Source organism: Oncorhynchus kisutch, linkage group LG22 (assembly GCF_002021735.2).
Source record: "Oncorhynchus kisutch isolate 150728-3 linkage group LG22, Okis_V2, whole genome shotgun sequence".
Lineage (NCBI taxonomy): Eukaryota > Metazoa > Chordata > Actinopteri > Salmoniformes > Salmonidae > Oncorhynchus > Oncorhynchus kisutch.
This window is the reverse complement of record NC_034195.2, coordinates 6,084,000-6,101,141: the sequence shown is the minus strand read 5'-3', so window position 1 is coordinate 6,101,141 and position 17,142 is coordinate 6,084,000. Positions and strand designations below refer to the sequence as shown.

Here is a 17,142-nt window from a genome sequence, read left to right as displayed (position 1 = left end):
GCACAACACATTAGTCAGTTTAATAGAAATGTGTTGTGTATCACTGTACATTAAGGGTGCGTTCAGGGACACAACACATTAGTCCGTTTAATAGAAATGTGTTGTGTATCACTGTACATTAAGGGTGCGTTCAGGGGCACAACACATTAGTCAGTTTAATAGAAATGTGTATCACATTTTTACTTCCTCATAAATTTGTGCTCTCCTCGACCTAGTCGAATCGGTTTTAAACACACGTACCTGCCTGCTGACACTCTACTGTACATTAAGGTTGCGTTCAGGGGCACGCAAGATTACTTATGGTTCATAACAAAGTTCAAATGTGTAGTATGTAAGCCTAACGGACATAATTCTCTGCCATGTGGAGTATTGTTGGACATGCCTCCAGTAACAGCACAGACCTGTGTCTGACCAGCCACAGCTAACCAGACTTAAATGCCATTCCCCTTCCATAACACTCCTATTATAATAGTTTAGCATAGGGCTGTTACGGTTACCGTATTACCTCCACAACGGCAGTCGCGAGTCATGACCGCAGTCAAATTCCACGTGACCGTTGAGTCCCGGTAACTGGACTTCTCCAAGACCGTGCTCCGACGGTCCATTAATAGCCTACCGAACATGCTAACTGCCAGTCGCTAATCGCCTGGTACTCGGCGCTCTATTGTCCCTTAAATCACTCTGGCATTAATGCAAATGCGTTCGAATATCAAACACTTCATGAGAGCCCTGTCATTCAGAGTTTGATCAGAATAGGATCACCTCATTGCGAGAGCCAATTTCTCGTAGCTGGGTGATGTATGGAATGAAATAAGTGTTTTGCAAGATTTCTGTAGACTATGCTATGTAATTGCGTGAGAAAACAGAATGATGGCCTCTATTAAAAATAGGAGAATCCCATCAGTTTCCTCTAGGCTTACATGTTTATTTTCTTATCTTTGTTCGTATTGAGCACATTGCTTCACTTTACAACCGGAGTATAGCCTACCTGGCTGGCATGAAAATGAACCGCGGGAAAAGCATCCTCCGTTCGCTATTCAAGTGCATAAGGATGACGTCTTTTTTTTCCCCTGCCCGACTTCCGACAGGTGCATGATAATGGCCCATTCGCAATCAAAACTAATTTCACACATATATTATTTAGTATATGTAAAGACTAGATTAAATTGAGAATAGTCTGATGGAGAGAGAGACAGAGCATTCATTTTCATAGCCGCATGCATCATGTAGCCTAGTCCATAGGCCTATATGTTTTGATAAGGTTTGAATCACAACTAAAGTGGCCAAATAACTGTAAGCGTAGCCTATAGGTGAATGACCACCTTGATTCAGTCTTGTGTGGTGCCAGGACAACAACCTCTCCCTCAATGTGAGCAAGACAAAAGAGCTGATCGTGGACTACAGGAAAAGGTGGGCAGAACAGGCCCCCATTAACATTGACGGGGCTGTAGTGGAGAGGGTCGAGAGTTTCAAGTTCCTTGGTGTCCACATCACCAACAAACTATCATGGTCCAAACATACCAAGACAGTCGTGAAGAGGGCACGACAAAACCTTTTCCCCCTCAGGAGGTTGGAAAGATTTGGCATGGGTCCCCAGATCCTCAAAAGGTTCAAAAGGTTCTACAGCTGCACCATCGAGAGCATGCTGACCGGTTGCAACTACTCGGCATCTGACCGTAAAGCGCTACACAGGGTAGTGCGAACGGCCCAGTATATCACTGGGACCAAGCTTCCTGCCTTCTAGGACCTATGTAATTTGCAGTGTCAGAAGAAAGCCCATAAAATTGTCAAACTCTCCAGTCACCCAAGTTGTAGACTGTTTTCTCTGCGACCGCATGGCAAGCGGGTACCGGAGTGCAAGTCTAGGACCAAAAGGCTCCTCAAAAGCTTCTACCCCCAAGCCATAAGACTGCTGAACAATTAATAAAATTGCCACCGGACAATTTACATTGACCCCCTCCCCCTCCCTTTTGTACACTGCTGCTACTCGCTGTTTATTATTAATGCATAGTCATTTCACCCCTACCTACATGTACAAATTACCTCAACTAACCTATAGCCCCGCACACTGACTCGGTACTGGTGCCCCCTGTATATAGCCTCCACACTGACTCTGTACCGGTACCCCTTGTATATAGCCTCCACATTGACTCGGTACCAGTACCCCCTGTATATAGCCTCCACACTGACTCGGTACCGGTACCCCCTGTATATAGCCTCCACACTGACTCTGTACCGGTACCCCCTGTATATAGCCTCCACACTGACTCTGTACCGGTACCCCCTGTATATAGCCTCCACACTGACTCGGTACCGGTACCCCTGTATATAGCCTCCACATGACTCGGTACCAGTACCCCCTGTATATAGCCTCCACACTGACTCGGTACCAGTACCCCCTGTATATAGCCTCCACACTGACTCGGTACCAGTACCCCCTGTATATAGCCTCCACACTGACTCGGTACCAGTACCCCCTGTATATAGCCTCCACACTGACTCGGTACCGGTGCCCCCTGTATATAGCCTCCACACTGACTCGGTACCGGTGCCCCCTGTATATAGCCTCCACACTGACTCGGTACCGGTGCCCCCTGTATATAGCCTCCACACTGACTCGGTACCGGTGCCCCCTGTATATAGCCTCCACACTGACTCGGTACCGGTGCCCCCTGTATATAGCCTCCACACTGACTCTGTACCAGTACCCCCTGTATATAGCCTCCACACTGACTCAGTACCGGTGCCCCCTGTATATAGCCTCCACACTGACTCAGTACCAGTACCCCCTGTATATAGCCTCCACACTGACTCAGTACCAGTACCCCCTGTATATAGCCTCCACACTGACTCTGTACCAGTACCCCCTGTATATAGCCTCCACACTGACTCGGTACCGGTGCCCCCTGTATATAGCCTCCACACTGACTCAGTACCGGTGCCCCCTGTATATAGCCTCCACACTGACTCAGTACCAGTACCCCCTGTATATAGCCTCCACACTGACTCAGTACCGGTACCCCCTGTATATAGCCTCCACACTGACTCAGTACCAGTGCCCCCTGTATATAGCCTCCACACTGACTCAGTACCGGTGCCCCCTGTATATAGCCTCCACACTGACTCAGTACCAGTACCCCCTGTATATAGCCTCCACACTGACTCAGTACCAGTACCCCCTGTATATAGCCTCCACACTGACTCTGTACCAGTACCCCCTGTATATAGCCTCCACACTGACTCGGTACCGGTGCCCCCTGTATATAGCCTCCACACTGACTCAGTACCGGTGCCCCCTGTATATAGCCTCCACACTGACTCAGTACCACTACCCCCTGTATATAGCCTCCACACTGACTCAGTACCGGTGCCCCCTGTATATAGCCTCCACACTGACTCAGTACCAGTGCCCCCTGTATATAGCCTCCACACTGACTCAGTACCGGTGCCCCCTGTATATAGCCTCCACACTGACTCAGTACCAGTACCCCCTGTACGTAGCCTTGTTATTCTTATTGTTGTTACTTTTTAATTGTTACTTTTTATTTTCTTAACTCCTCTTGAACTGCACTGTTGGTTAAGGTTAAGGGCTTGTAAGTAAGCATTTCACGGTAAGGTCTACTACATCTGTTGTATTCGGCACAGGTGGCAAATAAGGTTTGATTTGATGTAGCATAATTTGAAATTGTGTTTTTTACATTGGATAAAAGCAGAGACACAGAGATACAACAAAGTATGTCATACACTGAATGTGAGGAATGATGGGAAAGGAATTCTGCTTTGAAAGTTTAAACTTGTAATCTCGCTTTTGAGATAATGGCCTTTGAATGTTTTGGTACTACTACTGGAGAGTTTATAGGATGCCCTCGATGTTGCAGCTGTAGAACCTTTTGAGGATCTGAGGACCCATGCCAAATCTTTTCAGTCTCCTGAGGGGGAATAGGATTTGTCGTACCCTCTATTCTTAACTTTCTTAGTGTGTTTGGATCATGATAGTTTGTTGGTGATGTGGACACCAAGGAACTTGAAGCTCTCAACCTGCTCCATTGCAACCCCATCTGAGAATGGGGGCAGGCTTTTCCTGTAGTCATCTCCTTTGTCTTGATCACGTTGAGGGAGAGGTTGTTGTCCTGGCACCACACGGCCATGTCGCTGACCTTCTCCCTGTAGGCTGTCTCATCGTTGTTGGTGATCTGGCCTACCACTGTTGTGTCTTTGACAAACTTGATGATGGTTTGGAGTCGTGCCTGGCCATGCAGTCATAAGTGAACAGGGAGTACAAGAGGGGACTGAGCACACACCCCTGAGGGGCCCCCGTGTTGAGTATCAGTGTGGCGGATGTGTTGTTACCTACCCGTACCACCTGAGTGCGGCGCAGGATCCATTTGCAGAGGGAGGTGTTTAGTCCCAGGGTCCTTAGCTTAGTGATGAGTCAATGAATAGCACTCTCACATAGGTGTACCTTTTGTCCAGGTGTGAAAGGGCAGTGTGGAGTGCAATAGAGATTGCATCTGTGGATCTGTTGGGGCAGTATGCAAATTTGTGTGTCTAGGGTTTCTGGGATAATGGTGTTGATGTTAGCCAAGACCAGCCTTTCAAAGCATTTTATGGCTACAGACGTGAGTGCTACGTGTCGGTAGTCATTTAGGCAGGTTACCTTAGTGTTGTTGGGCACAGGCACTATGGTGGTCTGCTTGAAACATGTTGGTTTTACAGACTCAGTCGGGGACAAGTTGAACATTTCAGTGAAGACACTTACCAGTTGGTCAGCGCATGCTCGGCGTACACGTCCTGGTATTCCGTCTGGCCTTGCGGCCTTGTGAATGTTGACTTTTTTTAAGGTCTTACTCACATCTGCTTCGGAGAGCATGATCACACATTTGTCCGGAACAGCTGGTGCTCTCATACATATTTAATCGATGCACTTATCGATGAAGCCAGTGACTGATGTGGTGTACCATCAGAAGAATGCCATCAGAAGAATCCCAGAACATGTTCTAGTCTGTGCTAGCAAAACAGTCCTGTATCTGCCTCATCTGAACACTTTCTTTGGGTCAGTCATTGTGCAATCGTGTGTAACAAGAGTTTTGACTGGCCACTACTGTATTTCAATCGTGTATAACAAGAGTTTTGATTGGCCACTACTGTATTTCTTGTGCTGCTATATGTATTGCTCAATTCTTAAAATGAAGCACATTATTCCGCTTTACAACCGGTGGAGCCTACCTGGCGAATTATAATCGTAACCGCGTTCGCTATTCGAGTGCAGGCTACGGATGACATGTTTTTTTATGTGGGCCATTCTAAGTTTAAAAACAAATGTCCATACATAATTAGTAGGCTATATGTAAAGACAATATTGCATTGAGAATAGTCTGATGGGTGAGAATATTAACAAGTTGTGAATGAGAGACTGATGAAGTGTGTGTGGCCTGCACAAGAAACAAAGCAAAGCTCATGCCTTTTAATGCAACTTTTTCGAAATCATCAATAGTTGCATCATGCAGCCTTAGAATGTATTCGAAAGGTATTCGAAAGGTTTGTATACCAACTAAAGTCACATGAATAACTCTGATTAAGCATATAGGAGGACCTGTTTCAAATGATTGAATCAAACTCCCTCGGAAATCATTTGTGAAAAATATCCTTTCTATTTTATTAATCTATGTTCAGTTGTATTCGTCTTACTATAAAATAATGCCAAAGGAATTATAAGCGAAGCTTACCTGCTAAAATAACTAGTGTAGCCCACAGCCATATGGCATAGCCAGATCAGTACCTAACATAAGGACGACTCAGAATATGATACATATGTTTCTATAGACCTGCATAAAATCAATAATGAATTTATTGTGATGGTTTAGGCTATATTAAGTTGATTTATTTTTAAATGTAGATGTTCCATGTAGCGTCCGCATAGGCTAAGCGCGGAAACACGGAGAGGCTAAACATGTTTGTTAATTAACCGTCAATTACCATGAGACTAGCATTTATTTGCATGACAGTTACCGGCTGAGAAAATTGCAATGACAGCCATAGCCCTAGCTTAGCATGCCTTTCATCACCTTAAGTAGAGAGCATATTATCCCTTTGGCTTGTCGAGGCACAATAATCGTCTATCTTGTCAGTTGCTTTTTATGGATCGATGACGTGTCCAAAAACGGATTTGTGTGTCTGGAAACACTTAAAGCTTTGGCTCTGAATCTCAAAACACCTAAAGCTGTAGTGTTGTAGCACAGCAGGGCTTGGAGTGTGGAAAAACCAGAGGAACTTGTCATCTGGCATGCTAACAAACGTTGCACTATTGTTGGTCGATCTAACATTGTTAGGCATTAGAGGAACGTAGCTGGCATGCTAACATGTTACCAAAGATAGTACAGTATGAGTATTCCTAGAAACTGCTTCTCCAATAAAAAATCCCTGATCCCGCTTGTAGGCGATGTTGGCTAGCTAAGCTCATGCAGAGAATTAGTCATCGGGTGTCTTCTCGCGCTGAACTGCGTATGTGCAGGCCCGTCAAATCAAGTCACTCCTGCGATATAAAGTTGTTTTTGATCAAAAATTAAATCATGTCAGTTTTTTGAACTTTTGAACCTTTCGCTTCTCCCATTGACTTCCCAAATCCCAGTCTGGCCTGTAGTCTGCGTCGCGAAGCGTTGCCGGAAGTATCGCAATGTTGGGCCTCTGTGATGTTACACTGATATTGGCTAGCATTGTTAGCATCTCCTATTCATTCTCCACTTGCAAGGCACGGTTCCATGTAGCCTACTGCTGTCTATCCCAGCCGAGTTATACAGTTGGCGCCGGTTTAGAGAAATCTCTCACGAATTCTTTACACATTATACAATCCGGATGGACATAGGAGGTACGAATTAAAGATGTGCCTTCAGTAACAGGATTTTCAGAAACAAGTAACCCCCTAAGGCTATGCTTTGTAGCCTTCTAGGGCGTACAGGCGTGATTGCATGGCATCCAATATAGGGGCTACACGTTCTACGTCGTCTCAGCACCACTTCTTGTGTCCTCCTGAAAGAACAACCTCTCCTCTCTTGGGTAGGGGGCAGTATTTTGACATCTGGATGCAAAGCGTGCCCAAAGTAAACTGCCTGTTACTCAGGCCCAGAAGCTAGAATATGCATATAATTGTCTGTGAGTATAACATAACTGATAATGCAGGCGAAACCCCGAGGACAAACCATCCCCCCAAAAAATAAAAAATCGGCTTACCACTATTTTCAATGGCTAGTACTATAATTTTAAGCCCAAGTCCTCCCAAATTGCAGTTCCTAGGGCTTTCACTAGATGTCAACAGTCTTTGGAAAGAGTTTCAGGCAGATTTTTTGGAAAATGACTGAGAAATTGTAGTTTTTCTAGGTGGCTCCCATTTTGGCTGTAGTGTTTCCAAGAGAGTGGAGGAAAGCGCGTTCTTTCTTATTTATCTCCGGTAATGAACATACAATTTAAGACGGAGAAAGGTATCGTTTATTTGCGTATTAGGATACCTAAGGTTTGATTGTAAAAGTTGTTTGACTTGTTTGTAAAAGTTTATTAGTAACGTTTGGGATTAATTTTGTATGCATTTTGATGGAGGGAAACTAAGTGGATTATTGACTGAAGCGCGCCAGCTAAACTGAGTTTTTATGGATATAAAGAAGGACATTATTGAACAAAAGGACCATTTGTTATGGAACTGCGACCTTTTGGAAAATAAAAATATATAAATAATAATATAAATATTTGAATTTCGCGCTCTGCAATTTCACTGGATGTTGGCCAGGTGGGATGCTACCGTCCCACGTACCCTAGAGAGGTTTTAAAGAACAGATCAGGTTAGAATGCTGATGATAGTCTATTTGTTCATTTGTTTGACTGTGGCCAAGTGCAAAGGTAGAAACGCTAAGTGTGTGTCTTGGTTTTGCTTTGCTAAGCTGGTGCAGTGCAGGGAGCAGGTGTTGGCTGTGCTCCCAGCATTTGGGAGAGAGAGTGGTATTACAATGCATCAGCATCCCCGAGTCAATGATACTGCAAATGGACAGGGCTGTTGCTGGGCAACACGGACTTTCAACTCCCTCCATAGACTTTCTATGGGGTTGAGATCTGGAGACTGGCTAGGCCACTCCAGGACCTAGAAATGCTTCTTACGAAGCCACTCCTTCGTTGCCCGGGCGGTGTGTTTGGGATCATTGTCATGCTGAAAGACCCAGCCACGTTTCATCTTCAATGCCCTTGCTGATGGAAGGAGGTTTTCACTCAAAATCTCACGATACATGGCCCCATTCATTCTTTCCTTTACACGGATCAGTCGCCCTGGTCCCTTTGCAGAAAAACAGCCCCAAAGCATGATGTTTCCACCCACATTCTTCACAGTAGGTATGGTGTTCTTTGGATGCAACTCAGCATTCTTTGTCCTCCAAACACGACGAGTTGAGTTTTTACCAAAAAGTTATATTTTGGTTTCACCTGACCATATGACATTCAACCAATCTTCTTCTGGATCATCCAAATGCTCTCTAGCTTACTTCAGACGGGCATGGACATGTACTGACTTAAGCAGGGGGACATGTCTGGCACTGCAGGATTTGAGTCCCTGGCGGCGTAGTGTGTTACTGATGGTAGGCTTTGTTACTTTGGTCCCAGCTCTCTGCAGGTAATTCACCAGGTCCCCCCGTGTGGTTCTGGGATTTTTGCTCACCGTTCTTGTGATCATTTTTTACCCCACGGGGTGAGATCTTGTGTGGAGCCCCAGATCGAGGGAGATTATCAGTGGTCTTGTATGTCTTCCATTTCTTAATAATTGCTCCCACAGTTGATTTCTTCAAACCAAGCTGCTTACCTATTGCAGATTCAGTCTTCCCAGCCTGGTGCAGGTCTACAATTTTGTTTCTGGTGTCCTTTGACAGCTCTTTGGTCTTGGCCATAGTGGAGTTTGGAGTGTGACTGTTTGAGGTTGTGGACAGGTGTCTTTTATACTGATAACAAGTTCAAACAGGTGCCATTAATACAGGTAACGAGTGGAGGACAGAGGAGCCTCTTAAAGAAAAAGTTACAGGTCTGCGAGAGCCAGAAATCTTGCTTGTTTGTAGGTGACCAAATACTTATTTTCCACCATAATTTGCAAAGAAATTAATTTAAAATCCTACAATGTGATTTTTCTCATTTTGTCTGTCGCACACAGATTGACTGACACACGCACACAGATTGACTGACACACGCGCACAGATTGACTGACGCACGCGCACAGATTGACTGACGCACGCGCACAGATTGACTGACGCACGCGCACAGATTGACTGACGCACGCGCACAGATTGACTGACGCACGCGCACAGATTGACTGACGCACGCGCACAGATTGACTGACGCACGCGCACAGATTGACTGACGCACGCGCACAGATTGACTGACGCACGCGCACAGATTGACTGACGCACGCGCACAGATTGACTGACGCACGCGCACAGATTGACTGACGCACGCGCACAGATTGACTGACGCACGCGCACAGATTGACTGACGCACGCGCGCACAGACTGACGCACGCGCGCACAGACTGACGCACGCGCGCACAGACTGACGCACGCGCGCACAGACTGACGCACGTGCGCACAGACTGACGCACGCACAGACTGACGCACGCACAGACTGACGCACGCACAGACTGACGCGCGCACAGACTGACGCGCGCACGGACTGACTGACGCGCGCACGGACAGACTGACGCGCGCACGGACAGACTGACGCACGCACGGACAGACTGACGCACGCACGCACGGACAGACTGACGCACGCACGCACGGACAGACTGACGCACGCACGGACAGACTGACGCACGCACGCACGCACAGACTGACGCACGCACAGACTGACGCACGCACGCACGCACGCACGCACAGACTGACGCACGCACGCACGCACAGACTGACGCACGCACGCACGCACAGACTGACGCACGCACGCACGCACGCACAGACTGACGCACGCACGCACGCACGCACAGACTGACGCACGCACGCACGCACAGACTGACGCACGCACGCACGCACGCACAGACTGACGCACGCACGCACAGACTGACGCACGCACGCACAGACTGACGCACGCACGCACAGACTGACGCACGCACGCACAGACTGACGCACGCACGCACGCACGCACAGACTGACGCACGCACGCACGCACGCACAGACTGACGCACGCACGCACGCACGCACAGACTGACGCACGCACGCACGCACAGACTGACGCACGCACGCACAGACTGACGCACGCACGCACGCACAGACTGACGCACGCACGCACGCACAGACTGACGCACGCACGCACGCACAGACTGACGCACGCACGCACAGACTGACGCACGCACGCACAGACTGACGCACGCACGCACAGACTGACGCACGCACGCACGCACAGACTGACGCACGCACGCACGCACAGACTGACGCACGCACGCACGCACAGACTGACGCACGCACGCACGCACAGACTGACGCACGCACGCACGCACAGACTGACGCACGCACGCACGCACAGACTGACGCACGCACGCACGCACAGACTGACGCACGCACGCACGCACAGACTGACGCACGCACGCACAGACTGACGCACGCACGCACAGACTGACGCACGCACGACGCACGCACAGACTGACGCACGCACGCACGCACGCACAGACTGACGCACGCACGCACGCACGCACAGACTGACGCACGCACGCACGCACGCACAGACTGACGCACGCACGCACGCACGCACAGACTGACGCACGCACGCACGCACGCACGCACAGACTGACGCACGCACGCACGCACGCACAGACTGACGCACGCACGCACGCACGCACAGACTGACGCACGCACGCACGCACGCACAGACTGACGCACGCACGCACGCACGCACAGACTGACGCACGCACGCACGCACGCACAGACTGACGCACGCACGCACGCACGCACAGACTGACGCACGCACGCAGCACGCACAGACTGACGCACGCACGCACAGACTGACGCACGCACGCACGCACAGACTGACGCACGCACGCACGCACGCACAGACTGACGCACGCACGCACGCACGCACAGACTGACGCACGCACGCACGCACGCACAGACTGACGCACGCACGCACGCACAGACGCACGCACGCACGCACACACGCACAGATGCACAGACGCACGCACGCACACACGCACAGATGCACAGACGCACGCACGCACAGACGCACGCACACACACACGCACACACAGACTGACGCACACACACGCACACACACGCACACACAGACTGACGCACACACACGCACACACACGCACACACAGACTGACGCACACACACGCACACACACGCACACACAGACTGACGCACACACACGCACACACACGCACACACAGACTGACGCACACACACGCACACACACGCACACACAGACTGACGCACACACACGCACACACACGCACACACAGACACACGCACACACACACAGACACACGCACACACAGACTGACGCACACACACACAGACACACACACACACACAGACTGACGCACGCACACACACACACAGACTGACACACAGACTTGATGGAAATACAAATATATTAGACGAGAGATAGATAAGCCTAGATAAACAGATCAGGAGAAAGAAGGATACGGTACAGTAGTTTTGTTTCGTCGTGCTGCAGTTATAGCCTTTGAGGGTTTGCCCTTGCATGTCTGATTAACCTTGTGCAGTATTAAATCTCTGTAAAACCACATGCTGTGCAGGAAGATTAGCAAGCACTTTAAGAAGGGAGAAACATCTGGGACAATAACATACGTAAATAATATGTTACAGATGCTCACACACACCTCTATTTCTGTCTGGATTAATTTGGTGTGTTGTGAAGAGTACGGCAGATTATTTTATGGAGATGTTTTCCATTGTTGCACCTAATCTACATTGTGTAAGGATTTGAACGACATTGTGTTTTTATATCGTCCTATAGTCAGTCTGTACAGCTCAAGATCAAGAGGGGAGAGTATTGTGTGTGTTTGTGAAGGGGAGGGGGGGGGGGGGGGTTGACCTGAGGATAAGCCCTTGTGTTCTTGTGTTCTTGTGTCATGATTGTCTCTGTGTGAGTAGGCTGGCACCGTGCGGGACTCCATGGCCAAATCCCTGTATAGCGCCCTGTTTGACTGGATCGTCTTCAGGACCAACCATGCCCTGCTCAACAACAAAGACCTGGAGGACAGTGCCAAGGTAGGATTTAGACCTACACTACCGGTCAAAAGTTTTAGAACACCTACTCATTCAAGTGTTTTTCTTGATTTTTTTACTATTTTCTACATTGTAGAATAATAGTGAAGACATCAACACTATGAAATATCACATATAGAACCAAAATTGTGTTAAACAAATCAAAATATATTTTATATTTGAAATTCTTCAAATAATCACCCTTTGCCTTGATGACAGTTTTGCACACTCTTGGCATTCTCTCAAATAGCTTCACCTGGAATTATTTTCCAACAGTCTTGAAGGAGTTCCCACATATGCTGAGCACTTGTTGGCTGCTTTTCCTTCACTTTGAAGTCCAACTCATCCCAAACCATCTCAGTTGGGTTGAGGTCGGGTAATTGTGGAGGCCAGGTCATTTGATGCAGCACTCCATCACTCTCCTTCTTGGTCAAATAGCCCTTACACAGTCTGGAGGTGAGTTGCGTCATTGTCCTGTTGAAAAACAAATGATAGTCCCACTAAACCCAAACCATATGGGATGGTGTATTGCTGCAGAATACTGTGGTAGCCATGCTGGTTAAGTGTGCCTTGAATTCAAAATAAATCACAGACAGTGTCACCTGCAAAGCAGCACCACACCAGAACACCTCCTCCTCCATGCTTCACGGTGGGAACCACACATGCAGAGAACATACGTTCACCCACACCGTGTCTCACAAAGACACAGTGATTGGAACCAAAAATCTCCAATTTGGACTCCAGACAAAAGGAATAATTTCCACCAGTCTAATGTCCATTGCTCGTGTTTCTTGGCCCAAGCAAGTCTCTTCTTCTTATTGGTGTCCTTTTATGGTGGTTTCTTTGCAGCAGTTCAACCATGAAGGCCTGATTCACGCAGTATCCTCTGAACAGTTGATGTTGATGTTGAGATGTGTCTGTTACTTGAACTCTGAAGAATTTATCTTGGCTGCAACTTCTGAGGCCGGTAACTCTAATGAACGTATCCTTTGCAGCAGAGGTAACTCTGGGTCTTCCATTCCTGTGGTGGTCCTCATGAGAGCCAGTTTCATCATAGTGCTTGATGGTTTTTGCGATTGCGCTTTCAGAGTTCTTGAAATTTTCCAGATTGACTGACCTTCATGTCTGAAAGTAATGATGGACTGTCGTTTCTCTTTGCTTATTTGAGCTGTTCTTACCATAATATGGCTTTTACCAAATAGGGCTTCAGTATACCCCCCTACCTTGTCACAACACAACTGATTGGCTCAAACACATTAAGAAAATAAATAAATAACACAAATTAACTTTAACAAGGCACACCTGTTAGTTGAAATGCATTCCAGGTGACTACCTCGTGAAGCTGGTTGAGAGAATTCCACGAGTGTGCAAAGCTGTCAAAGGCAAAGGGTGGCTATTTGAAGAATCTCAAATAAAAACAATATGTTTGTTCCGTTTGTTCTTCACGTTTGGCTGAGAAATCGACCGGAAAATGCAGTCACTACAATGCCAAACTTTTTTCAAAATTAGCTCCATAATATCGACAGAAACATGGCAAACGTTGTTTAGAATAAATCCTCAAGGTGTTTTCCACATATATATTCGATAATATATCCGTCGGGACAATTGGTTTCTCATAAGAAGCGATTGGAAAAAACTTTACGCAAGATTTTCTGCCAGAGCCATCATGTGACCACTTCCTAAATGTGGTCCCTTACGGCTATTCTTCAACATAAATGCGTAAAAAGTGGTCACAATGCTGTAGACACCTTGGGGAATACGTAGAAGCCTAAGCTCATTCGTAGCTCATTCACAGCCATATAAGGAGTCATTGGCATGAGGCGGTTTCAAAAAATGCAGCACTTCCTGATTGGATTTTTATCTGGGTTTCGCCTGTAACATCAGTTCAATATCTTTGCAGTTTTGGAAACGTCAGAGTGTTTTTGTTCCAAAGCTGTCAATTATATGCATAGTCGAGCATCTTTGTGACAAAATATCTTGTTTAAAATGGGAATGTTTTTTATCCAAAAATGAAAATACTGCCCCCTAGTTATAAAAGGTTTATTTTAAGAATGTGAAATGTCAGAATAATAGTAGACAAAATTATTTATTTCAGCTTTTATTTCTTTCATCACATTCCCCGTGGGTCAGAAGTTTAAAAACACTCAATTAGTATTTGGCAGCATTGCCTTTAAATTTTTTAAACTTTGGTCAAACGTTTTGGATAGTCTTCCACAAGCTTCTCACAATAAGTTGGGTGAATTTTGGCCCATTCCTCCTGACAGAGCTCATGTAACTGAGTCAGGTTTATAGGCCTCCTTGCTCGCACATGCTTTTTCAGTTCTGTCCACAAATGTTCTATAGGATTGAGGTCAGGGCTTTGTGATGGCCACTCCAATACCTTGACTTTGTTGCCCTTTAAACCAATTTGCCACAACTTTGTAAGTATGCTTGGGGTCATTGTCCATTTGGAAGACCAATTTGCGACCAAGCTTTAACTTCCTGACTGATGTCTTGAGATGTTGCTTTAATATATCCACATAATTTTCCTGCCTCATGATGCCATCTATTTTGTGAAGTGCACCACTCCCTCCTGCAGCAAAGCACCCCCACAACATGATGCTGCTACCCCTGTGCTTCACGGTTGGGATGTTGTTCTTCGGCTTACAAGGCTCCCCCTTTTTCCTCCAAACATAACAATGGTCATTATGGTCAAACAGTTCTATCAGAACAGAGGACATTTCAGAGGACCTACGATCTTTGTCCCCATGTGCAGTTGCAAACAGTAGTCTTGCTTTTTTTATGGCGGTTTTGGAGCAGTGGCTTCTACCTTGCTGAGCAGCCTTTCAGGTTATGTCGATATAGGACACATTTTACTGTGGATATAGATACTTTTGTACCCGTTTCCTCCAGCATCTTCACAAGATCCTTTATTGTTGTTCTGGGATAGATTTGCACCAAAGTACGTTCATCTCTAGGAGACAGAACACGTCTCCTTCTTGAGCAGTATAACAGCTGCGTGGTCCCATGGTGTTTATACTTGCGTACTATTGTTTGTACAGATGAATGTTGTACCTTCAAGAATTTGGAAATTGATCCCAAGGATGAACCAGACTTGTGGAGGTCTACAATTTTTTTTCTGATGTCTTGGGTGATTTCTTCTGATTTTCCCACGATGTCAAGCAAAGAGGCTTTGAGTTTGACGGTAGGCCTTGAAATACATCCACAGGCACACCTCCAACTGACTCAAATGATGTCAATTAGCTTATCAGAAGCTTCTAAAGCCATGACATAATCTTCTGGAATTTTCCAACCTATTTAAAGGCACAGTCAACTTAGTGTATGTAGTTTATTTAAAGTGAAATAATCTCTGTAAACAATTGTTGGAAAAATTACTTGTGTCATGCACAAAGTAGATGTCCTAACCGACTTGCCAAAACTATAGTTTGTTAACAAGAAATTTGTGGAGTGGTTGAAAAACGAGTTTTAATGACTCCAATCTAAGTGTATGTTAACTTTCGACTTCAACTGTACATACAAACACACACACACACACACAAACATTACACATGGTCTGACGCTAGGTAAAGCCCCGCCTTATCTCGGCTCACTGGTCACCATAGCAGCACCCACTCGTAGCACACATCCCCAGCAGGTATATCTCACTGGTCACCCTCAATGCCAATTCCTCCTTTGGTCGTCTTTCCTTGTTGTTTTCTGCTGCCAATGACTGGAACGAACTGCAAAAATCTCTGAAGCTGGAGACTCATATCTCCCTCACTAGCTTTAAGCACCAGCTGTCAGAGCAGCTCACAGATCACTGCACCTGTACATAGCTCATCTGTAAACAGACCATCTATCTACCTACCTCATCCCCATACTATATTTATTTATTTATTTATTTATTTATCTTGCTCCTTTGTCTTGCTCCCCACTATCTCTACTTGCACATTCATATTCTGCACATCCTACCATTCCAGTGTTTAATTGCTATATTGTAATTACTTCGCCACCATGGCCTATTTATTGCCTTAACTCCCTTATCTTACCTCATTTGCACACACTGTATGTAGACTTTTTATTTAATTTTGTTCTACTGTATTATTGACTGTTTTGTTTATTCCATGTGTAACTCTGTGTTGTTGTATGTGTCGAATTGCTATGCTTTATCTTGGCCAGGATGCAGTTGCAAATGAGAACTTGTTCTCAACTAGCCTACCTGGTTAAATAAAGGTGAAATAAAATAATACATTCGCTCTCTCGCTCTCTCGGTCTCTCTCTCTGTCTGTCTGTGTGTCACTGGCTCACTCACACACACATCATTTCATCACAGGCCAGTAGAATTCGTCACGTTTTTGCACTGTGGTGAAGTTTGCGTAGGCTGTGTGTTCCAGCAGGGCTCGGAGTGTAGAAAAACCAGAGGAGATTGTTAGCTGGCATGCTAACAGACGTTACGCTAACAGACCTTTTCTTTTCTAAACCTAACCTCATGTCTAGCTCTGTTGAACTCTTTCTTTTGGTCTGTGGCTCTATTTAAAGGTCTCTCTCTCTCTCTCTCTGTTTCTTTGTTTCCGTTATCTGTACTGAATATGTTTCTCTCTGTCTCAGTTTGGTGTGTACTTTTGGTGTGTATCATTTTTGCTGCGTGTGGGTGGGGGAGGGGTCACCGTGGCAGCTGACTGGCTTTGCCCAGTGGGCATGGAAAGGATTAGATCACATTTGCATCTCTCCTCCCAAATGTGTGCGTGTGTTTGTGTACACATGTGTGACTAGAAAATTGAGGCAGATGGCACGATGGCCTCTTCTGCTTGTTTTGGTGGTGCTCAACAGACGTGTGTGTGTGTGTGTGTGTGTGTGTGTGTGTGTGTGTGTGTGTGTGTGTGTGTGTGTGTGTGTGTGTGTGTGTGTGTGTGTGTGTGCGTGT

The 17,142-nt window shown here is 46.5% G+C and overlaps 1 protein-coding gene across 9 annotated transcripts in view; it reads left to right on the top strand.

Moving 5' to 3' along the window:
* The window catches only part of myo9ab (myosin IXAb), a 232,133-nt gene that overhangs the window by 142,334 nt on the left and 72,657 nt on the right, over positions 1 to 17,142 (top strand). For all 9 annotated transcript variants that reach the window (XM_031801497.1, XM_031801503.1, XM_031801502.1 and 6 more), the window contains one exon: positions 12,126 to 12,242. In XM_031801497.1, coding sequence (XP_031657357.1) covers positions 12,126 to 12,242 — 117 coding nt within the window. The remainder of the gene's footprint in view (positions 1 to 12,125; positions 12,243 to 17,142) is intronic.